This window comes from Aythya ferina (assembly GCF_964211825.1).
Source record: "Aythya ferina genome assembly, chromosome: 3".
Lineage (NCBI taxonomy): Eukaryota > Metazoa > Chordata > Aves > Anseriformes > Anatidae > Aythya > Aythya ferina.
In genome coordinates this window covers 52,518,414-52,544,417 of record NC_140298.1, presented here as the reverse complement: position 1 = coordinate 52,544,417, position 26,004 = coordinate 52,518,414, and the positions used below count along the sequence as shown (strand labels likewise).

General features: G+C 37.7%; 1 protein-coding gene across 2 annotated transcripts in view; it reads right to left on the bottom strand.

Moving 5' to 3' along the window:
* Positions 1 to 26,004, bottom strand: part of ESR1 (estrogen receptor 1) — a 191,390-nt gene that overhangs the window by 157,083 nt on the left and 8,303 nt on the right. The window contains exon 1 of one of the 2 annotated variants that reach the window (XM_084515515.1): positions 9,967 to 10,005. The exons of the other annotated variant lie outside the window; for it this stretch is intronic. Coding sequence (XP_084371641.1) covers positions 9,967 to 9,991 — 25 coding nt within the window. The 5' untranslated portion in view covers positions 9,992 to 10,005. Of the gene's footprint in view, positions 1 to 9,966; positions 10,006 to 26,004 lie in introns of those variants that run through there. 2 annotated transcript variants of the gene reach the window in all.

Sequence of the window (26,004 nt, the reverse complement as noted above, 5' to 3'; positions counted from 1 at the left end):
GTATGAAACAAAACAAATTGTCATATATTAAATGTGTTAGATTAGAAAAATGTAATCATGAATAAAGAAACATCAACAAACAAGGATGTCCAACTGTGATTCAGAGATTGTTTAACAGCTATACTCTTTCATATTTTCCTCAGTGTCATAAATGTAGGAATAATAGCATTGCTAATGAGATGTGCGGAAAAAAAAAAAATGATATAGCTTAATCCAAAAGCATATAGCTAAATCCAAAAAAACATACAGCTAAATCCAAAAGCATATATCTAGGGAAAATATATGTATATATATAAAACATATATATATACCTGGAAGCCATTGCATAGTGTTCTGTCACAAGGAGAAAAAGACTGACAAAGATCTGGAGTACTAGTAGGCAGCTGAACATGAACTGCCAATAATTGCAGCACCCTGTGGCCTCAAGGTTAGAGCAACCCACGTGTAATATAATGCAATAGGGAAAATGGAAAAGTAAAAAGAGTCATATTTGCCTCTATTTCTCACTGACACACAGCATTTACCAGGATACCACAGCATCTACCAGGATACAAGGCCAGAAATAGACAGTACATTTTAACATTACAGATAATTACTCACTGCAAAACTACTCTGCTTGTCGGGAGTGATCTAAAGCATTCTTACAATGAAGCAAAGAGTTTCTTTCCTAATATATATATAATTTCAGACAGAAAATAATTCAGAAAGATCTTATAGGTTGTGCTACAGAGGAAGTCAGCCAAGATGGTCAGAATAGTTCTGTTCAGCAATGCAAGGTCTGCAAACAGGACTATGCACATACTGTGGGAATCAGGCAAATATTACAGCAGTCAGAAGATGAATTTCCTGAGGTGCCTCTTATAAATCCCCACAACATCATGATGCCAGGAACAATTAAAGCCAAGAGGAGAGCTGCATGTTTGGGACAGACTGCAACCCACAGTGATGTGAAGACAGCAGCTCTGCCGCTCAGACCTTTCTAACCCAGGCTGAGGCTTTTCCAGCTCCTTCAGATGGCTGCAAGTGCAAGAGGAATTTGACTTCTTTTTACTTTGACTACACATTTCTCAAATATACAGAGCCAAATGCAGTAACTTGGTCACCAGAGAAATCATAAAGATACTGTCAGATTGGGTGGTTTTCAGAAAATAAAAACATATGTGCTAACAACATATCTGCAATTAATAAAGTCACTAGGGCATATGTATCTGGCATATTTTAGAATGTGACATATTAAAATGTATATAGAACAGGAGATTCATGATACAGTACAACTTCAAAAGATTAATTTAGAATAAATAGCAAGAACCAAAATGTAGCTGTCAAAACAATCTACTTAGCAGAGGAAGCTATTCAATTGCAAAACACTATTTAAAGGGAAAAAGAGAGGAAAACTCGCTGGAGGTACTCTTACACAGCTAGAACATTAAAACAACCCTGCACTGACAGAGACATGATGGGAAGGTATCTGTATGTTTTTACTATTCCTGACTAAACTGTAGCTGATGACAGTCTATATGTTCCAGAAAGCTCAGAGACAAATTAACTATGTCGATAGAGATCAACTGCTCCCATATAATCAAGTAAATATCAAGTTTGGGAATGAATGGAAAATAAAACTTTTAGACTATTAATGAATGTTTCATGGTGCATCTAGACACATTACCCACAAAATAAGCAGATATTAATTTGATATCTGTGCCGGGTATGTAGAATTTTTGCTAGTAAGGAGCCATTTTGTAATAGAAATCATAAAGCTCTTAAATTAATCATCTACATAGGAGCAAGCAAAGCCAACAAATCCCCAAAAGTAATGTTTGATTTCAAAAACAGTAATTGCATAGAAATAAAGAAGTTGTAAAGGAACTAGCAAATGGACTTCTAGAAGAGCAAAGAGCTCAAAGGTAGTACATAGAATATGCTGAGTGATGTGACGCAAACTTGGAAAAGCAGCACACTTAATTACCAATGTGGGGAAATTATCTGAAGCAGTTCTTCAAAAAAAATGAAGTTGTTGACTTAATGAGGACAACAGAAGATAAAATAAAAACTGTGGCATACCAAATGTATAAATACAATAAGAGGAGCCAAAAAAAGTTTGAGAAATAACTTGCAAGTGCTAAGTTGTTGTGGTTTTGTTTTTTTGTTTTGTTTTGTTTTGTTTTCCCCAAGTACATCAAGATTAGGAAGCTTGCCAGAGTATCTAGAGGTATGATGAGACATAAAGGTGTAAAAGGAGCACTGAAAGAAGATCAGGCTATGGCAGAAAAACTAAATGAAATTTTTGCATCCGCGCTCATAGCAAGGAATTCTGAAGAGGAATTCTCATAACAGAACCTTTCTTAAGGGGGGCTGTTGAAGGATCTGTCTGAAAGTTAAAGTGTCAGTAAAAGAGGTTATAGAAAAATCAACAAAGAGAACAATAAGAAGTCACCAGGACTAGCTGGTGACTTTTAAGGTTAAAACTCTTAGTATTAAGGGACAGGAAAAAGACAAAATGGATTGCCAGCTCTTAAAAGGATGTGGAGGATGTGGAGAAAGAGGAGGAAGAGAGAAGTAAATTTAAGTCAGCAGAGATCAGGTGTCAAGACATCTCTTCTGGGTAATTTACCAGAAACTGCTACCACGAACACAATTAGAGAATCCTTAAATACAACATCTGAAGAAGAGTCACTGTGTAAAATTCTCTATAAGGATGTTGATTCTATAGTCAATACAAATATAAAAATAAATTAAATTTATTTGGATTTCTTTAAATAGTTCAGCAAACTCTGTCTCCAAGAGCTCTCAGAGAAATGGGCTAAAATAATTGGCTAAAAGGTAAGACTCAAAAGCAATTACCATGAGCCAGGCTTTTTTCAGTGGAGGGAGATCTTGAGGGAATTCTTTCTGTTAGTTGCTCTGCTGTTTATATTTTCTTAAGGGCTGATTATTGATATAATTAATTTTGCTGATGATACAAAGGGTAGTAAGGGTGAGGGCCAACTGCAATGAGTTGGAAAAGGATTTCATAATGTTAAATTATAAAATGGCAGCTGGAATTCAATAAAGATCTGAAGGTTGAAGAGTATATTAAACAAATGATGGTGAAGAATTTGGCTTACTTGACTTTAAAAAAAAAAAAATGGTGATAGGAAATCTGACCACCTTCTATAAAAGCAACATTAGGCATAAACACAAGAGGTGTCTAAACCAGAGAAAGAAAGCTGGCACTGCAAACAAATTTGGTATGGAAATTACAAGACTCAGCTGCCAGAAGGGTAAAACTCTAGATCAGCCTGTCCATGAGAGGAAAAACAGCCTAACTGGGCCTTAAGATAAACGTGGATAAGCACTGTGAACAAATTACACAATCTGGTTGCTATGACAGCTCAGCCAATCCAGAATTGGCTGGATTCAATAAGTGAAACTAAAGCAAAAACTTACCAGCACAGAGCAGATGCACAGTGACTTGTGTCTATGCAAAAGTAAGTCCTCATGTGTTACCTATGCTGAAAAAAATTCCTGCTTCTCTCTTGAGATTACGACCAGTGAATTGTTGTATGTGCAGGAAGCCTGGGGGTAGCTAACAAGAACTAAGTCATGTTATCTCATGTTGGAGGTAACCAACAGTACCTCAAGCCTTCTATCACCAGAGACATAATTAGATTTAAGGCATTTTCAAGGGGGAAATAATGTTCCACTTTTATTCAAAATGTCTGTTTTTCCTTTGGACGTTTCTATGACAGCAGATGCGGGTTTAAGTGTAGAAATAGGCAGGCTCATACGACGGTCATGTCTTTTGCAAGCAGAATTATGACTTGCCAAAGTAGACCCAGAGCTGAGACAAATTAGTGACAGGTTAGTTAGCTAGCACAGAGAATGCTATTAGTTAATTAAAATAAGCTGTGTCCATGTTACCATCTTTCTTCACAGTAGTGAGGTTTTGAAGTGATTTCCCCAGTGCATTGGTTTGGTATGTGGAGCAGCTGGGGTGTGCATAACAGATTTCTTTTGGGTTAAACTAAACTGCAAGCTCTGCTCCAAAAGTGTCCCAAATGCACCCCAACCCCTCAGGGACCCATTAGGATCTGGACCCAAGAGTGGTTGGTTGGATAGTTCTTACTTCCTCTTTCTCCAGTCAACCACCACAGGAACACATGAACTGTGCCTAAACCAGAGAGGCAGTCCCAGGCTATTACATGCCACTGGGGATATCAGGTCCTCACTGTTCCACCACGGTGCTGCCAGACATTCCCACGGACAGTCACTGATGACTGGAAACCAGCCAGGAAGGGCACACTGGGAGAGCACAGTCTTGCCCCAGCCCTGATACTCAAGGGGGAAGGCAGAAAGTGACCTGGCTAGGCCAACTAGGTTGTTTTACAATTGGCAGCTGGACAGGATGAAGGGTTGTATAACACCAGGCTGATGATATTGGCTCACTTCATAACATATACACTTCCCGAGCATAAAAATTCTGCCTTGAGCAAAATTAGTCGTCTGATGTTTTGCCTAGTTTTTAATCATTTAAGTTACCAAAGACCAAATTTGCTTAATGGTTTGTCTTACTCGCCTCAGTTTAATCCCCTTAGGGAAGAAAGATTAGTTAACTTGTGCTTTTTCCTCATTTAAAGAAAAAAAAAAATCATAACTGACTCACCACCTAATTCATAAAGTTTCTTCTTGAGTCTCTCTTGACTTAGCTTTCTCTAGCTTTTTCTGTTTTATTTTTAAAGACATTTTTACAAGCACATCCTTCATGTTGCTAGGTTTCAAGAGAAAAGAAATAAAGGAAGAAAACAAATCAATATTTTTTTAAAAAGACAGCCCTTTGTCAAAAGTCCAAAAGGAAGTATAAAGTAATATTCTTCTACTACTTATGTACCAACCTTCCTGATGCATTTTTTCCTCGTTTCAATTTTTTGTTCTATACAAAATTGTGTCAGTAAGCAACAGTAAATACTTTAAGACTAACCAAGAAAATAAGGCGCTAATGAAATACTTATGAACTCATGTGTCACATAATTACAAAAATTCATCTAAGTGGTGCCCTTGCTGTCCTCTTGTGTTTATATATTTGTGTGTATGCATGCAAGCTTATATGTGTCCAGTGAACTGGCATAACACGGAAACATCATTGAACTGCAAAGATATAGCAATATATGCAACAGATTAGGACAAGAAGCAAAACCACCTGAAATGCATCCAGTTAGAACTACAGGAAGAATTTAGGTTGACAAAACAGAGCAATCAGATTAGCTGGGACAGAAATATTATTGCTCTTTACTCTTGTGAAATGTGCCATCAGCTCTCTAATGATCATGTGAAATCAAGGCTTCAGGGTAACTTTCACATCCAAAAGCATCCAGGCAAGATATCAATGTCGACAGAAAAAGGGCTCTTCTGACACAGCCAGAGGTAAAATACAAGTAGAAATTGAATGATTTCTTTGGATGATGAGGATACAGCTTGGCACCAGCTGTGGACATATTTGAATACTGGGCAGCAGCACAGTCTGAGATTTATGGTATTTTGGAAGGAATGAGCAGGTTGCTGATTTATAGCAACAGAGTAAGATGAGCCCACAAATATCATTTCTGTCCATTACCTCAAACTTGGTGATGTTAATAGAATGAGACCTACGTATGAAATATTCCCTTCTTTTTCACCATAAAATCAAATCTTAGTGATCTTATTTGTAAAGCTGCATCCAGTTTTTTATACTTCCACCTGAAGAACACTCAAGCCAAAACTGTAAGCAGTTACATGGAAGTTATACAAGCTTTCAGAAAACAAAACAAAACAAAGAACAGACAAACAAAAAAAATTCAAACAAGATCCTAATTCTGTGTTGATTTGGATTTCAAATCAAGGGCTTTAAAAAATGCCAAAATTCAAACCCAAACAATTCTGGCCTCACAGCTCCCATAGTGGATATAAAGACTGAAGCAAACAATTAAGCCACAATATTGATAGATCTGCAGTTCTGTTACAGTTCATGCAGAAAGCACTGCTATGCTATTGAGAGTCAAAAACATCATGAATGAAAGCTATCTAAAACTGGATACAGCACTAGTAGTTGTATATAGAAATCTAAATGGACTTTTAGAAGATAAAGTATACGAAACCCTATCTGCATAGTCTCCAGACTTACTTCTCCATAGATTATTATTTTCTATTCAATATATTTAAGATAATCCAACACAAGATAAATGATATTTTTATTATCTGTAGGAATTTGCATGAATACAATTACTAAAATTTGCACATTAATAAAAATAGAGATAAATCCCACAAAAATGTTATTTAAAAAAATAAAATATTATCTTCCATTCAAAAATTATCCAAGTTTTATCGTTTCGACTTTAGAATGTACTTAACTCAGGGACTGATAAAAGCACCAAATAAAATGAAAGAAAAATATCTTGTGAAGCTAGTAAATTGTTTAATATCATGTAATTATTTGAAAATCTTTTCCTCCTCCTTTTATCTTCTTTCTCAGACTAGTTACTATCATGAACTGAATGTTGCCAGAATGAGCTTTTACAGATATTTGCTCCTTGGAATGTGGGGTGTTTTTTTTTTGTTTTGGTTTGTTTTGTTTTGGTTGGTTGGTTGGTTGGTTTGTTGTTGTTATTGTTTTCTCAAAATTAATGACACATCTTGCAGAATTCAAATGCTCATATCCACCTACAAAAAACTTTGTACAAATTTCTTTCATTTTTATTTGCAGCATTGCCAACAAAAAGGGAAGAATAAGAAGTTTAATAATTTGGTGAGAAAAGATGTATTCATGTTTTAAACTGTGCCTTCTTGAGGAAAAATACTGTGTTTAAATTCCAGTTATGTTATTGAGCCAGAAATGGAAATGGCCCTCTGAGTCACTGAGTACAGTCCTTACCACTAAGCCTTCACCCCAAGTAGCCAGCTCACTGTGCTCCTTACAAACAAGGACCTGTCAGCCTAGCCCTCCCTTGAAGGCTGAACCCTCCTATATTTCCAACTCCACTCTGAATTTATTCACAGTAACACCCGTCTGGTTTTGTGTCAGCAATAACTTTCAGGGCAAATATTTATGTTTCATGAAGATAAATAGAATTAAACAAAATCACCTACTTCTTTATGGCAGAAAAAATAAAAATCACTTTTCCTAAACACAAGTAAAGTTACTAACTTTTGGTATTTTTAATTAAAATTGATATCCATATGCTAGTGTGAGGTGTATTAAATGAACTTTGTATACTTTAATGTTTGGCAAGTACATTTTATACTTATATATGTATATATACATACTTTTTTAGTTTGTTTGTTTTTTGTACATCTTTTTGCTGTTGTTCTACTTCCATTATTGCCAAACCATCTCATGTTTTCTTGTACCACTCACAAGGCCCATAGACTACAACTCCTCACATAGTATATGGGACTGGAGCTTAAATTTTTCTGTAGCCTCTGAGAGCCTGCATGATAATTGTTTCCTTACATCCTTCTGCACATAAAGGCATTACCTTTGAAAGCTTCTAGAGATCCTGGAGTAAGATTCAAATATGGTAGCAAGATATCCACAGGAAGTGCTCATTGGCTCTGTCCCTTCACTTTCTACTTTTGCTTTTCCCACAGTACTTTCATTAATTTTACTCTTTTCTCATTCTCTTTCTGTCAGTGTCTCTCCCCGTGCCAGCCTGTGGTGCCTGAGGACACAGTGCAAAGAAGGAATGCGACGAGAAACGGCTGCCAGAGGTAAGTCTGAATAGCCATGAGGACAAGGTGAAAAGGAACCCTTTTCACTGTCGGTAGCTGCTTGCCTATACGTGACATTTCAGATGGCTTGCATGAGGTGGTGCCAACAAGACATATACAGCTATCACTCCAAATGAATGACTGTTGGCTGAACCAAGACAGCAAAATGACAAGGTCTAAAATATGGGTGTCATTTTAAGATTGCAATCCACAATCAACTTCTGATCTCCCCTAAAATCAACAGTGTTATTTTTCAAGGAATCATGGAATCACTGTGGTTGGGAGAGACTTTGATGTCCCCTTCATCTGGCGCAGCACCCTGCTCAGGGCAGGGTCACCTGCATCAGGTTGCTCATGGCCACATCCAGGCAGTTCTGATGTCTCCCAGGACGGAGATTCCACAACCTATGGGCAACCTGTGCCAGTGTTTGACTGACCTCACAGTAAAAACAACATGTTTTCTTTATGTTTTCTGATGTTTCTTTCAAGAAACAAAAACAGTTGGGCATGAATGAAGGCAGAAAATAAACCAGTAGGGAAAAAAAAAATAAAAGAAAGAAGGAAAAAAAAAGTGAAAACAGACCCTCTAATGTAATTATTTATATTTTACTGCTTGTAATTTCTCTGGTCACATCAGAAATTAGCACATCTTTCATGCTGGGAACTCATGCTCACAAGCCTTAGTGCTAAACTATGGGAAGCATGGTGAAGTCCCACTGTGAGGTGAAGTCTCAAAATTCCAATTAAGTGCATGCTGTCATTGTACTAAGTATTGAAACAAAGGGAAATAGATGAAACTGAATTAGAATTTGTTTTATCATCTAATATACAAATACATTTTTTTTAAAAGCAATAGAGACACTCCTTTCCTGCCTATGCAATGCTTTATCAACAACCCAACAATTTAAACTTCTAAACAAAAATGGCAATAGATTAGCTCCTAAATTTCATCCAACATGTATAACAAAGGTGGCTTTTTCTAATAAGTTTCTCAGACAAGTATTTACACGTGAATGCTGTTGTGCCTCTGACACTGCAGGACAAGGAGTGTTTATATTGCAGCAAAGCAGAGCATAATTTGGAACATACAATTTTCTTTCATCTCCTGTGATGAGGGGAGGAGCTGCACTGATAAGTTGACATGCCTCACCAGTACTTCTTGTACTTCAGTGTAAACATTAAGTAAAATTTTTCTGTACCCAATGGATTTTTAGGAGGAAAAAAAATTTAAAAAAAAAAAAAAAAGATTTCAAATAGGTATCTAATGCATGCTTATTAAGGTATAGATGTGTAACACAGAGAAAACAAAGAAATGTGTGAAAATGGTTTCTGCACCTGCAAAGGATACAATACAGGTTCCAAGTCATAGGCCATTGATGGGAAATTATGTGATCCCAACTTATTTCAACATTTTTTTTCCACAAACACTTATTCTTAAATAAATAAATAAATAAAAATAGACAAAAACTCTACTCACTAGTAATTACCAGGTAAAGTTTACCTATAAATTTACCTATAAAGTTTAGGCACTGTATTAAAAAAAAAATAAAGACAACACTAACCCTAACAGGAACAACCTCTGAAATAGAAAATATATGATAAATCTCAATGAACACAATTTAAATATCATACAGGATAATCATGGCTCAGTATTGGCTGAGACCAAAATAAAGTATTTCACTTCATTCATAAACTCCCCAGACAACGATACAATGTCTTGTGTACCTGACTGCCCTTTAATTTAATTAAATCCCTTCACTAAATACCAGCCAACTGGCCAAGATGTGACCATGTGATTTCGGATCATTTTGTTTACTATTTTCCTTCCACCAAAATAATCAATTGTGGCTGGCGAGGGCGAGTCACTTCATTCTTTCAGAACTGCAGATCGGGATTTTTGACACTACCTAAAGCACACATTAAATAAAACACTACTACACTTGCACAATATTCTTCACTCAACTTAAAATGAACTTGAGACAGTGTTTGGAATGCATTTCTTTTGTTTTCTGTTGCTTTTTTAGGCTTCTCAACTACATTGCAGGATACAGGAAAAAAGGAACATAGTAAGAAAAAGTAACGTTAGGCAAAGAGGAAAAAAAGTCAAAACCAAAAAAAAAAAAACAACTTCTAAGCATTTTCATAGGCATCACTAGGTGTGCCCCACAAAGTTTTGGGTAAAAGCAGCATTTAAAAGTGGGTGTGAGCGACAGAAACTGGCAGAAGCTAGGAGTTTTTGTCACTTACATTTATCCCAGAAGGTTGTTGCCATTACTTCGGCAGCGCTCTCACTGGCTGGGAGGATCACGTGACCCAGGGAACTAAAATAGAAAAGTCTCAGTAGCGAGGAAACTGAACCAGAAGCACATTTGCAAGAAAACACGTATCACAAGCATAATAACACCCCCTTAGCAGTGAAAAGTGATAAATTTAGAAGGAAACCTATCCTGTATTCAAAACACACTGCCTTGCACTGTGCAGCCTGGCATCGGTCCCCAGTTCGACATACGGGAAGTGTTTTCTGCTATAAATCTCAGTCCATGTCTATACGTAGCTAAACCTGGTAACTGCTCTAATAAATCTCAACAAATTACCAAACCCTAAAAGAAAAACTGATCTATTAAATTTAAAAATAAACTTCCGCTGCTGGAACATTTTCGTCTTCAGGCTGAGGTTTTTACAGTTGTTTGTGTCTACAAGAGAAGCAATTTTTTAAAAAGCATATGCTCTTAAGGTAATTGGGAGAGCTGTAAACATGCTGGAAGATTGCTTTCGATTCTTTTATAAATAAGTAATATGGTCGCAGAGCTATAAACAACTAAAGCATGGACCATAAACCTGCAAATTCTAAATAAAGAGAAGGCTTGACTAATCCTAGACAAAGGCTGCACAGATGAATTAGTGACCAAATGCAGGTTCTATACAATGATATAATATTATCTGATTTCAAGGTTGCTTTTTAATCATCACCAACAGAATAGCAGCTCTTCCCATTTTGTAAAGGTCTAGAAAAAAGTTCCAGCACAACCTGTTTGGATTACAGGAAACACACATTACCTTTTGCACAGTTAACTTTTTCACCATTTACTGTTTTGTTTTAAATCAGATTATTTCTGATTTATATAATGTCAAGCATTCTTTATTTCTAACGCATGTCAGGATGGTTAGTGTAGAAGGAGACTTTACTAAAAGATGCAAACAGCAACATGAAGGAGATGTGATCAAGGAAAAGAGAAATGTGTTTTTACATATTAACAGGACAAGGGCAGGAAATAATTTATTGCTCTACTCTCTAAAGTCAATCTTGCGGTTATAAGGCAAAATATTATAATGACCACCCTTTGAAAGAAAATGGCTTACAAGGGCTGTTAAATTAAAACAGAAGTAGAGAAAACAATGCAAAACTCGTCATAGCAGACTCCCACTGTGCAATAAAAATTAGAATAATATGAAGAGGAAACAATAAACTAAATTATTCTCCTTGGATTGAAATAATACAAAGATAATTCTTCTTAATTGTAAAATCTGAGATTAAATTTCCCCCCGAATTACACTTTTTTATCAATCTACACACATACATGTATATACATACAAAATCAGAGAACATTTCAACCAAGACCAAAACTTTGATACCACATAACCAAGATCTATTTTATTCTACAGCATACCCCAAGACTTACACTGAATATTTCACAGAGTAATGAATATTTCACGGAGTATTTTCACAGAGGTACTACTTCATGTATGACAGAGTAACACTAAAATGTTGCTCTTATGTTCCCTGATTCTATTGAAATTTGTGAAAGGAAACACGAACATTGACTCAGAGTCAATAGATGAAGCACAACAGAACATACCTAAGCTGTTGCCATTGATTAATTACTAAATCTGAAAGATTCAGAGCTTACTTTTTCCTTGAAAAAATACATTTTGAAGCCTGTTGTACATATTGGTGCACACATACATTCAGGTATTCAACCAGGTACACATTATTCTTATTACTGTGTTCTCAGAAAAAGCTTTGCATGACTTTAATTGTGCCATTAAGCAGATAATGTGGCAGAACTGAATGCACTGGAAGGTTTCCCTTGATTGCAATAAGAGAAGTGTTGGGATACTGGAATTGATACAGTAAACAGTATATTCTGCCATAGATCTTAAAAAATGACTCAAAAAATGGTTTCAGTTGTATATTCTTCACTGATTTAAGAGGCCTTGATGAAAAATTATCTCTTGAGTCAATTTTAAAAGTAATAATGGCATGCTATAACATAGTTTAGAGAAAGTCTAGATAAGTACTAATACCATTCTCAGGGTATTGTCACAGTGCATCCCAAACCCACTGCAAATCATCTCAGCAACACCTTTTTGTCAAACACATACCTTGTTCTAGATATCTCATTTTAGATATTTTATTTTAGGTATTTTCCCACATTTCACTTTTCAGTTTGAAAGATGAAAAGCATATGGAGGAGGAAATGCAACAGCATTCCACCATAGATAATTTAATGGGACAGAAATATATGCAAAGCAAACCTACTGGCAAAGGTAATGAATCAAGGCTAAAGGAATGCCAAAGTAGAGAAAGAAATACACCCTTGTGGGAGGAAAAGCATGACAAGGAAGAAGTACATAATCTCCAGAGTAAAGAGCCTTAGGTGAGAAACCAAAAGAGCGTCAGTAAATTTTGGAGCCTAATACAAAGTGGGCAAAACCAGGAACAGAACAGAATGTCTTTTTATACAGCTGGAACCATGGCACCAGGTCTGGTATTCCACATGCTTCCTTCCTTTGTTTGTATTAATATGGGCGTATATAGGCAGTAATGAATTGCTAATTTAGGCATTCATCAAAGGAGCAATTTGCCAAAGACTGCATTTCAATACTCAATCCACTTATTTACTCAGGTACTGTCCAAAACATATCTATTATTTTATAACATTTCTATTGAAAGTGTGATAGAGACAAACACATTTGGCAATCTCATACTTGACCTGCCTTGACAGCACATTCTGATTTTCCAAAAACCAGTTCATAGCTAAAGAATACAATTGCAAGTAGAGTGCAGACAAGTTTTACTGACTTAAATTGGTAGAAACATGTATCTGTATTCTACCTCCTTGTTAGCTAACTTAGGTCTTGAGCCAGGAGAAAACAAGTGATCTTGAAGCTTGGGGTTCACTTATGCCAAGAGGCATGACTCGCTGGAACCCATTACATGGGAGTCTCTTTATAAATTAATAGAATAATTACCAAGCAAAACAGTAAGGACAGCAGTCTATTCCACATATGTTTTAAAACACACTATTTTGTCCATTTTCTTTTCACAGTACTAATACACCCTTAAACAAGTTTTCTTCCCCAGCAACAAATTTTAATCTGACTGCTATTGCCAAGTTCCAATATGTTCTAAAAGGGCAGTTTTCAGTAAAATTTCTGTGAATTTTCAGCAAATATGTACACAATTTGATTAACATGTTCATATACTTCCTTATGCACTTAGATTATTTCCAAAACAAGAGCAGAGATTTACTATACATTTTAGCTTTAACTGGCATACAAAACAGGAGTAAATTATATCACTCTTTCAATCTCTCTTCTGTAGCTGTAATCCACAACCATTTGAACTAACTCTAGTAATCCTGGTGCTAAAATTGGCCTTTAAGAGCATAAATATAAGCCTCTGCAACAGATGGCTCCCTAATTTATTTCAACTCACCACACACATCCCTGCAAATTTACTAGTATCTAGTGATAAATCTGGTCAAAGCACTAACATACATATTGTACACACAAGCTGTTCTGGAAAACACAATCCTCATGTAAGATATTTAAACACATTTAATGACCTTCTATAATTGAGCATATCAAGTAGTAGTACAAAGCTAAAAGATCATATCCCCTGACTCCTAGAAAAAAAAAATAAATAAAATCCAAACAGTTTTAATTGAATAACAGTCTTCCTACTCTAGGGATGACTGCTTTGACTAGAGTTTTTTCTCTTTGTTTAAAATTAATTCTAAATTCTCATCCCTAGCAAATAAAACAACCCCTAATACAAATACAAATGCTAATTGAGCAATTTTGTGCTGCAAGTGAGAAGAGCATGGAAATACAAGGCATTTCCTAATCTCTTCACATACATAATACTTCACATATCTGAGACAACAGCTTTGCCACCAGCTTTCAGGTATCATTCTCAATAAACAATTCTGTTTTATGCAGTCTTTATTTCTGCTAAGAGAAATAGCAAAAAGCAGGGGAATGTCAGGTTATATAGCTTTATCTGACACCTGCTGTCTCAGCCATCAGCATGCCACAAATACTATCTATTCTACCAATTTTTTGCAAAGTCTTGAGACATAAAAGTCATATTATTTTTGCAGACTGCTACTAGGATATTTTTGAATTTAAACAAATTAAGCAAAATAAAATGATACATATGCTATAAGTGGTTAAAATGAGATTTTAATTTGGGGTTATTCTGATACTATACAATTCTATAAGGTATTTTGCTAGAGTAACAAAATGCAAATTCAGTCTCTTTTATAAGGAAAGTCATCATCTAGTTCTGTACTATCATCTAATATTATTAACCAATTTAAACTTTGTGCAGCTGGAATATAGCCTTTAATACAATACCAAAAATGTATGTTCTGAAAAATATTATTGTAAGACTATGCACCAAGCAACTACACAACTAGGAGTCTACTCAGTGATCAATAGCACTAAAACTGAAACATTTACAGTAAACCTTAGGCTGCAACAGACTTTTTCAAATAAAATATCTTTGTAATTGAATTAGGTTCCTCCCAGATGACCATCAAACATGTTATTTTGGACTTATATTTCTGATATGTCATTCAATAACAAACTCATCATCATCATTATCACTATCTGTTCAAGAGAGCTCAGGATTTATATGAACAAATTAATTTCTAGAAACATAATAATAGAAGTGGTTTAAATCAAAAAGTTAAACAAACTATTTTTCTTGTTACAGCTGTAGAACATTAAGATAGACAAAGTCCATTCAAGTCAAGACAGATTCCCTTTTCCCTTAATGGGCTTTGTATTGGACTCAAGAGTATCCAGAAACTCTTCACAAAAATATATATATATATATATTTATTTTTATTATTATTATTTATTTATTTATTTATTTTGGTCCCCTAACACTAAGATCATGAGGGCCTAATAGCAAATCAGAATACATAATGGCTTTAACAATGGAATCTGACCCAGGTGAATCTACTGTATGGACTTCACATCTGAAATGTCCAGCTACAGAGTATTTTTTCTTTAGAGCAAGACTACTTCAAACCAGAACCAACTTCATTGTTTCCCAAGAGGACATGATTAGGCATTAAGTGTGGAAATTTTTCCTGGCATTAAACTGAGATCCCAGGAAATACAACCCTATTCGATTTAGCAAATCTAGAAATTATTTTACAATTTCTATTTTAATGTAAAAATCCCAGGGGTCTACCCAGTTAAAAGACACTAGTGATTTTTTATTATTTTTTTTGTGGTACTTCAACATCTGAGTATGCAGTCAAGCACAGATGAAATAGATCTATTTTTCACAAAGTTATAAATGTACCATCTTTTGGAGGAATACAGGAGAGAAAGTCTACAAAGCTGAGCAACCAAAAATGTTACAGTGTAAATATACATTACAGAACCAAGCTAGGGCATCTGTAACATTCACAAAATAAATATAGCAAAGAATGTTTTTATTTGTATGAAATATTCAAAATAAATTTCAGAAAGTGTTAAAAAAAAAAATAAAAAAAAAAAAAAAAGAACTGTCATTTCATGAGTAAAGACCAGTGTAAAAATTGTATACAAAGATGATCTGTCTTCATTAAATTTCATACTACCCTCCCTTGTGTACATGTATCTTTCTAACATCAGGATCTATCTAGTCAAGAAGCCAAGAAGCTGAAACCTGTATTGCTGACCTCCTGCCAAAAATTGATGTAATGAGTAACAGACTAGGAATAAATCAAGGAGGCCTTTTCAGCTGTTTCAAACCTACTTGGTACTATGGGCCATCTCTAATCAAAAGAAGCATTTTCAGAGGTCAGACTGCTAAGTACAATAAAGGAATTGTCAGATATTAAAGAACACGTATTACAAGTGCATATGTATGGTTGGAGAAAAAAATCTTGGAAGAGAAAATGTAAGGACAGAAATGAATATATGCAGATAAAAGTTCACAGGGATGTATTAAAAAGATGCAGTTTTCTGTCAATCATTGTTTGATATATTATTACCTATGCAAGGATGAATTTTCCTGATGATTACTACAACTGTGTAGATGTGCTTGAAGAAGTATTATTCAGGTCAGTTGCTGATAAAAGGACAGACATAGCAACAAAGACATTTAGCACAAATTACAAAATCTGCTTTGGGGGTCTGGATACACACTAGATATTTAAGAACAAGTAGGTTGCATGTTGCCATGACTGCAAGTTGTCAAGCAGTTTAAAGTTGCCTATCAACATACTCTGCAATCCCAAATTTCAGTACATTGTAGATGTATCCTAAGCAAGCTATTCACTCACACACAGTGTCCAACTTTAGTGAAGAATTTGAAGAGCTTTACAGAAAGATCCTCTAGAAAATGCAATGTATATGACTGTACGGTAATTTTCTAAGATCTATCAGAGAGCCTAAACAAAACTTATTTGCAAAGATTATGTGAAGAATATCACTGGTGCAGATTAAATCGTAATCTTCTACCTTCCTCAGACATATAGCACAGGACATTTCAGTCCAAAAGGTGATTGGTTTAGAAAGTAATAAGAAAATGATAAATAAGAGATTTAATAGCATCTAATAGCTTCTTAATTTGAGCAAACATCAGAATTGCCAGTTAAACAATATTAATTATTATTAATCAATTTATTGATTAATTTTATTTATTATTATATTGATTATTATTAATCCATGCAAACCAGCGAATATAAGGGAAAACTAAATTTTGTTTTCACATAATCATTTTCAGTTCAAACTTAAATAAATATCAAATTTGATTACCTACAACTTTATATTGGTAGCATAATTTAGTAACAGTGATAGTTTAAATTTTGTGACTACTTCTTGAAAAATGTTTAGTGAAGTCAAGGGAAAACAGAACTGTACAAGTAACTAACTCTTTTTATGATTTGCTGTGGGATGGAGTTGAGCAAGAAAAGAGAAGAGGGAAGATCAAGAGAGATGGAAAAGGAATGCACTACAAGGTTGGTAGGAGAAGTTAAAAGAAAAAAAAAAATTCCTTTCTATCCTTTGCCCTCACTTTTCCAACTTCTCCTTTAATTATGAACACATGAGAGCACTGAAAATGTGTGAGAAAAAGCTACAGATCATCAACAACATTTTGTTTGACAGAAAGGAAGTGGTTAGTGTCAAATATTTCAAACAGGAAAACTTACTGTTTAAATATCATTAATGAAATATAAAATGAAAGCTGGTTTACTATCAAAATATCAAAATATTTTATCATGAAAATAACAAAGTTTCTATTTTTTCATAATGCTTTTTCATGTTTTAATTTTAACTGGAAAAATAGTGGAACGGGGATGAATTTTAAAAATATTTATTGAGAAGCCCAATGACCTTTTTTTCCAAGAACTTCATCATCCTAATATACCAGCTAGCTCATTCTAGATACAGTGGGACTGCAGATCAGACACAGATTTAAAGCATTTCATATTACAACATGCATGCCATTAGCCTAGAACAGTGTACAGTGAGATGATCCTTGCAGAAGTTGGTCATCTCACAGTCAGAAAACAAACACAAACTACTCAGAAATAAAACAGCACATCAGCAGTAAAGCACACAGCTTAGACTGCATACTTAGAAAAGGGGAATTGTCACTAGTCATTGATGTCAACAGGTAGATCAAAATGAGTTTCTGTTATTGTTATAATTATTTAACTTAGCCTTGCTGGAATCAGTATTTTGAGGACAGTATCTATTTAAAAAGAAAGATAGTTTCACCTTCCAAAAGAATATGATCAAAATAAATACACCAACATATTTTGTAACCTACAACACTTAACATAATCTTCAACATATGGCAGAAGAAGCTTAGGTTTTAATTATTTTGACTGTCACAGAATGACACACATTTATAAAACATGTATTTACCTGTTGATGGGTTATGCAGAAGTTCCCAGCTTCTTTTCTTTCTTTCCCAGTATTCCTGGTAGTACTTACCAGTTCCTCTGCCCTCATAGTCAGGGCAGGATGTGCACAGTGGCCACGTCACCCAACCAGATGGAATTGTCCTCATCTACCTGGGCCATTTGATATTCCAGCTGAGGCTGAGTTTTCAACAGCAGCCCATGCCTCCTTCCATTGGCATGGAGGGGTGTACTGACTCTCCCACTCAAGAACCATATAATTTTCAGCCCTATTATTATTATATCATGGAACTGGGTTATTAAAGGAGAAGGGAGAGTCTGCAGATAAAGAACAGAAAGAAGATAGATGGAGAAAAATGTCGTGCCTAGATTTTCAGTGGAGGAACTGAGTAAACAGTGAAAAAGGAAAGTTCCCTTCCCTCTCTTTTTTTCTCATCTCCTTCTAGAACTTCATTCACATTGTTGAATCTAAACTGGACCAGATGATACATTGGTTTTGCCTCTCACTAATTATTTTTGGACTCTTCAGAAGGATGGGATGAGCTCTGATGCACACTGGCACAGGTGTTACAGTACACAGACTAATTCAACAACTTGCCAAGCAAACCAGCCATAAAAACTCTACCTCACTACTAAAAGCAGAGATTCCTATGACTACCATGAGGAAAACTATAACAGAGGAAATATATGCTATCAGCCAGAAACACAGCTGAGGCAACAACTACTCTCCTAAATGGGATGAGGAGTCAAATGGGCATATGTAGCCAGAAACCAGTAGACATCTGTGTTTGTGAATCTTCAATACACATAGCATTGTCAACTTCATCTGCTCCCCATCTGTTTAGTAAGACAAGCTACTAGGAACATAAAGCTCAAAATCTCTACCTTTATCTTCCACAGGACCAGTGCTCTGTGCTCTGGACATCAGTATCTGAACTTTTGGGGCACAAGCAAGAAAAGCCAAATGTACAGGAGATGAAGTTCCTGTGTAGCCAATTCAAGACTGCAGAATAAATTCCTAAAAAAGAGTATGCTTTCATTGCTCAAGCCAGACTCTATTTGTCATGATTAAATCTGACCAGTATACTGGCAGTCAGATGATGCCATGAAATCCTTCTATCACACCTTTCCTCTTGACAGACTGAAGCTATGTAGTTCATTTTCCCTTTGATTGCCAAATGCTGAGCTTGCCCCATACATACATTAGTGCCTGGTTCCCAAGAAAGCAGGCTTCCAGTTCGACACCAATGATGTGCCATGCCATTGCAACCCTCACAAGTAAGTCACCTCCAGAAGCACCGCTGGAGAAAAAAATCTTGGTCATTGTACTTAGGGAAGTAAAGGTCATAGGGCATAAATAGGTTAGGCCATGCTGTGTCAACTTGCCCAGCAGCAAGTTTCCAACACTGTCCAGAGGTCTAGGAAAGAGAAGGAAAATGTAAGCAACTATGGCATTTCTCCCCACACTTGCCCAATTTCCAGATATTTTCATTTATGGAGACTTCCTGAGCCAGATGCAGCTTCTGTAAACCACATACAAAATGTGTGTATGCCGTCAGGAAGGTTATTTGAGGAAAAAGAACAGGAATCCAAGGACTTCCCTCTCAGCTGTAGCTTAACATGTTGCATTTTCAGTAAACACATTCTTGAGAAAAATCTACAAAAAGCCAAAACCTAACAGAGAAACATGGAAGATAAATAAAACAAGGATCTTCTGTCCTGTTCTCAATCCCACTTTCAGAACAATTTAGTACAAATTATCAGCAAATTTATCCTTAAAGGCACTTTTTATATTTTAATACCTCTTTGTATTTTAATACATATTTGTATTTTATTACTTTTTTTTTGCAGTTGCTTTTAACAATGGAAGAAAAGTCTGACACCTCCACATACACAAGACAGGAATTTAGAAAAATAATTGGCTTTAGTTTTTAATGTTGCTCTTAAAAAAAATAAAAAAAATAAATAAAAATAAAAATATGAGTAGAAAAAAATATGTTGACAAATTTGCAGGGATGTGCACACAGATTTTTAAACTTGTGGGACTGCGCACTCTTCAAGCAGTAGGAAGCAGTCACTGTGAAGCAGCAGTGAATGTTTCTTTAACACACAAACCAAGAACATTCTTTGAATCTTGAGCATCTACATAGGGGTATTGCTCCTGGAAAAGGAAGCAATCCTTCTTCATTTGTACTTCTGTGTCTGAAGTAAAAGTGAATTGAAGGGGAAAAAAAAAAAAAAAAAAAAAAAGCGTAGTAAGCTTATTAAGTACTAATAGTTTAATTCACACTACCTCAGCATAATAGCCACCTTGCTCCAGTTTATTACAAATCTCTGTCCAAGTAGCAGTCCCACCAGGATGCAGAGTGATAAACTGACCCAGTGAAGCACAATTCATGTGTATTTACTCTATCAACAACAATCCTGACACGCTTATCTTTACACAGCAATCTACCAGAGGCAGTTAATCCTTTGATGGCATGCCACCTCAACCATCACACTGACCATTCAGTCAAATCTTTAAGAAAAAAAAAATGTTATCTGCTTTTAGCACATAGTCTCATAGCAAAGTTGCCTGAAAGCTTCTCACAAACATGGGCAACAGAGCTCTGCAAACACAAGGATATGCATGGGCAGATGTACAGGGGGAGGAAGGAGAAAGAAAGGGTTAAGGCAAAGAGGGAGAGGCTGAGGTAGATCCCTAATAACCAGACTTGCTGGCCTGTGACTGCCAAATTAGCAACGTGAGCCTAGAGAGCTGCAAGAACTTCCTCCAGCAATAGCCCCTGTCCACTCACTCACTCGCTCCTTGCAGGTGGTGGCAGCAGCTGCTGCACTTGCAGGGCTCTGGCAAAGCAAGCAGTATGGCTGCAGGTCACCACCAAAACCTACAGTTAAACTCAACATAAAAGGTAGGAAAAGCCCAACAATTAAATTCACAGGAAATTTCAGGAAAAACAGAAAAGGGAACTGTTAAGTCAGCCCTCATGGGAAGATAGGAATTTTTAAAGTACGGCCTCATTGGTTATAATCAAGTGTAGAGACCATTGGAGCTGCAGTTACTGGGACATAAACTCAGAGCTGCTCTTTTACTTATTCAGACAGGTTTACTCTACAGACCAGCCAGATGCCCAGCCTTATGGTCGAGATTGTTACATACAGAATTTGGAAATACTGCCTTTGAAATTTCACTTACTGGAGGACCAGGCTCTTTCTCCAATACTATCATAGTTTATATAACACACAGGCCAAAGAGCAAGATGAATGCACTCAGCAAGCACAGTTAGATGATCTAACTCTGTCCTTATGCCCTGTTTGTTTCACGTCAAGTGTATTTCTTACCTTAAACTGCTACTTCAAACAAACACCTCATTCTTCCTGTTCCCAATTATTTATTCTGCCAATTCTAAGTATCCAAAAGCCAGGTCTTATTTCAAAAACGGCATGATCTGGGTTGGGGATTTTTTTTTACTTCATTTTTTTACCTTTTGGGCAAAATTTTTGAACTTTTCTTTGCAGCTGTGAGGAGCAGAAATTCAAACAAACAGGGAGTGTAATGCGATCTTTTTTAAGATAACTGTCTTTTTTCATTATTAAAGAAATGCCCATATTGTGGTACCTGCAATAAAATCATGAGGTAGCTCATAACAGAGCACACTCCATGTCTGCCCCATGCCAGAAGTCCTATCTCACAGAATCACAGAATCATCTAGGTTGGAAGAAACCTCAAAGATCACCTAGTCCAACCCATGACCTACTAACCAGTCCTAGACCAAGCTCTACACCTAAACATCTTTTAAAGACCTCCAGGGATGGTGACTCAACCACTTTCCTGGGCAGCCCATTCCAATGCCTAACAATCCTTTTGGTGAAGAAGTTCTTCCTAACATCCAACTGTAGTGGGTTTATGTGGCAAGGTTTTGGTAGCAGGGGGCCATAGGGGTGGTTTCTGTGAGAAGGATCTAGAAGCTGCCCCATGTTTGGGAAGGGCCTCGTTGTTTTCCAGAGCTGAGCCAATAAGCGATGTTGTTTTGCACCTCTGTGAGAGCATATTTAAGATAGGGAAAAAAACGCTGCGCCACACAGCAGCTGGGAGAGTGAGAGCAGTGAGGAACGGCCTTGAAGGCGCCAAGGTCAGTGCAGAAGGAGGGGGAGAGGTGCTCCAGGCGCCAGAGCAGAAGTCCCCTGCGGCCTGTGGTGAGGACCATGGTGAAGCAGGATGTCCCCCTGCAGCCCATGGAGTACCACGGTGGAGCAGGGTTCCACGCTGCAGCCCGTGGAGGAGACCACGGTGGAGCAGGTGGCCCTGCACTGACGGAGGCTGCCACCTGTGGAAGACCCCTGCCGGAGCAGATTCCGGGCCGGACCTGTAGCCCGTGGAGAGAAGCCCACGCAGGAGCAGGTGACCTGGCAGGAGCTGCTGCCCGTAGGGGAGCCAGGTTGGAGCAGTTTTCTCCTGAGGGATGGACCCCGTGGTACGGACCCATATCTGGAGCAGTTCTGGAAGAGCTGCTGCCTGTGGGAAGCCCACGCCGGATCAGTTCATCAAGGACTGCATCCTGTGGGTGGGACCCCACAGCACACGGGACAAGAGTGACCGAGAAGGAGCGGCAGAGAAGAAGTGCTGTAGACTGACCATAACCCCCATTCCCCCGTTCCCCTGTGCCACTCGGGGGGAGGAGGTGGAAGAGGGTGGATGGGGGGGGAAGGTGCTTTTGGTTTCTTTCCTTTGTTTCTCACTTCTCTAGCTTGTTAGTAATGAGCAATAAATCTTACTATCTTTTTATGCTGAGTCTGTTTTGCTCGTTACAATAATTATTGCGTGATTTTCTCATCCTTATCTCAACCCTTGAGCCCTTTTCACATATTTTCTCCCCATTCCTCTTTGAGGAGGGGGAGTGAGAGAGTGGCTGTGGTGGAGCTCGGCTGCCCACTCGAGCGGAACCACGACACCAACCTAAACCTCCCCTGGCACAACTTTAGCACATTCCCCCTCATCCTATCACTGGACATGTGGGAGAACAGACAAATCCCTACTGTGCTACGGCCTCCTTTAAGGTACCTGTAAAGAGTGATAACGTCTCCTCTGAGCCTCCTCTTCTCCAGACTAAACAACCCCAGCTCCCTCAGCTGCTCCTCACAGGACTTGTGTTCCAGACCCTTCACCAGCTTCATAGCCCTTCTCTGGGCACGCTCCAGGAGGAGTGTCAATGCAGATGCATCACGATGAGGAGCATCATGATGCATCACAATTCATCACAATGAGGAGCATCACGCCTCGATGTCTTTCTTGTAGCAAGGGGCCCAAAACTCAACAGAGTACTCAAGGTGTGGTCTCACCAGAGCCAAGTACAGGGCCAAGTACAGGGGGATAATCACTTCCCTAGTCCTGCTGGCCACACTGTTTCTGATACCAGCCAGGATGCTGTTGGCCTTCTTGGCCACCGGAGCACACTGCTGGCTCATATTCAGCCGACTATCAACTAATACTCCCAGGTCCTTCTCTGCCAGGCAGCTTTCTAAACACTCATCTCCCAGCCTGTAGTGCTGCTTGGGGTTATTGTGCCCCAGGTGCAGGACCCAGTGCTTGGCCTTGTTGAACTTCATACAGTTGGCCTCAGCCCATCGGTCCAGCCTATCCAGATCCTCCTGAAGAGCCTTCCTACCCTGAATCACAATTTCCTTGTGCTTCACACAACTCTTCTTCCTTTCTAGTCCCCCCACCCCACACTCAGGCTCATTCCCAGACTGCATTCCTGAAGCTCCTCATCCACTCACTTTGCTCTTCCTCACCTTTCCAATACTGCTTGTTTCCTTCCACCACATACCCTTGCTCAGTTTTATCTCCAGAGCTATCAGCCTGGTGAAGATGCTAGTCTCTGCTCACCCCACACCTGCCCTGCCTGAGCAGCCTCCTCCCTGCTCCGAGGCCTCTGTGGAAGAGGCAGCAAAGCAAACCCAACCAGCCCGTGCCGTCTGCCTCTGGGCCCCCACACCTGCCCCACTGCTCCCTGACCAGCGCTCCCAGGCAGCATCCACACCTCTGGCAGCTCCTCCAGGCCATTGCCCCTATGCCCACGATGCCCACCATTTATCTTCTCATTTCTGGACCATGCAGACAGCAGGTCAGCGCTCACTTTGCTGGTACATTTGGGCTAACGTCCCAGAAGAGAGGGCATTTCAAGGCAGATCCCAAGGCAGTGTTTCTCTTGATTTCAGTGGGAGCAAGGAATTCCTTCTTCATGTGAGGGATTCACTCAAAGCACAAAACATCATCTAGCTGACAATCTGGTAACTGCACTGTACAATCCTGTATCACAGCCTGGATAAAATTAGGGATTAATTTAAATTTAATTATTTGATTTGTATTAATTTAAATTTATTTTTAATTAAAGTATTTCATATTGATTAGCAATTCAGAGTTAGGCTGCACATCAGCAAGGATATCCAAACCCAAGCTAACTAAATCCATGCCTGGGCAATGTGAAAGAAAAGAGATGTTGTCCACAGTGATCAAAAAAGGAATCAAAATGTGACACATGGAGGAGGAAGAGGAAAGGGAAGGAGAAGATTTAAAAGAGCTCTTTTTTATCTCTGTTTACATTGAGCTGATGGTCAAACATGAATGAGAAATGTGCCAAGATTTTGGATTAAGCAGAAAGGACAAAGAACTGAAAGGAAAAAAAAAAAAATCAGTGCTCCGGGCTACTCCCCTTCCTTCCAGACCCACATTTGTCACTCCAAAATAGTGACAAAGAGGAAAGGATTAATTGCGTGGACAGGAAGGTGCAGACAAGCTCTAACAAAGTTGAATGGTACAGGAGAAAACGTATGGGTTATTGCCAGAATTAAGAAATTATATAAATATATTTAGATTTTATCCAAATGTAGACCCATTGTTAACTGGAGAAGATAACATTGATAATTAAGAAGAAAAGAACATCTCAGGAAAAGAAGCTGAATGACATGTTTGCATAACAGGTAAGAAGAAACAATTTTCAAATCCACTAGTAATTGAGGAAGATGTTAATCAACAACTATTAGAGATAAACACTTGATAGTGTGTACTCCCAGTCACAGTTTCACTAGCAAAGACATCTTTGGCCTGCTAATCTTGCAGCAGTGCAGTTCCAGAAGACTTTCTTGGCACTTCTCTGAAAATTTCCACAGCAATCTGTGCACATCAGTCTGATCTGATCACACTAATTTGTCAGAGATGGGGAGGTAAATCTGAAATCTCAGAGGATAAAATTTGCAGAGGATTCAAAATTTGGTTATCATACATGGATTTTGATCACTTCATAGATTTTAGTACTTTTGGCTTATTGAAAGCAAATGCAAAGTACCAAGGAATGTCAGTCATCTGTGATGGAACAGGGGGCTTGATCCTGTAAAATAATGTCTCTGATGAGGTTCAAGCTGCTCTGCATAACTTCTGTCACCAGACATACTTAAAGGCCTGGAATTAAGCAATCCAGTATTCTTGCCAAACTTGCTCTTCAGCTCAGCCAGTCTGACCAACATGAAGACACTACATCTGTTTCTGGCCTGCTAGCTACAATAAGGGATAATGACTCTCTATCCAGCACCCATCACAAGAGCTGAGGCTGCAGCAACAAGCTGCATTGATCCTAAAACTAGCACTGAATCTCAGCTTCCCCAAGACTTCAGAAACACTTATTTTCCAGGACTACAGACTCCTTGGTCCTCTGGCTGGACAATTAGAAAGAAAGTAGGAGTTAAGTGGAAATTTTATAACATCTGCACAAGAGTACAGACAATGAACCCCACAGTAAATTCTGAAAACTATCTTGTGGAGAGAAGGGCTGCCAATCTTTTCAAAAAGTTATTAATATCTAGGGAGATACTGGAGGAAAGGATAAAAAGAAGCAAAGTACTCCTTTCCAAAAAAAAAAAAAAAAAAGAGAAAAGCAAGAGAGTGTTTCTGGTAATTTTCCTGTAAGTTTATCTTTATAGTTCAACAAGGAATGGAACAAATACTAAAAAAAAAAAAAAAAATGTTTACTGGCTAGCAATAGGTTTGTGTGAATCAAACAGTATTAAATTATAAAAGAAAAAGCTTGCCAGAAATCCATGACTCTTTCAAAAAAATATATAAAATTATATA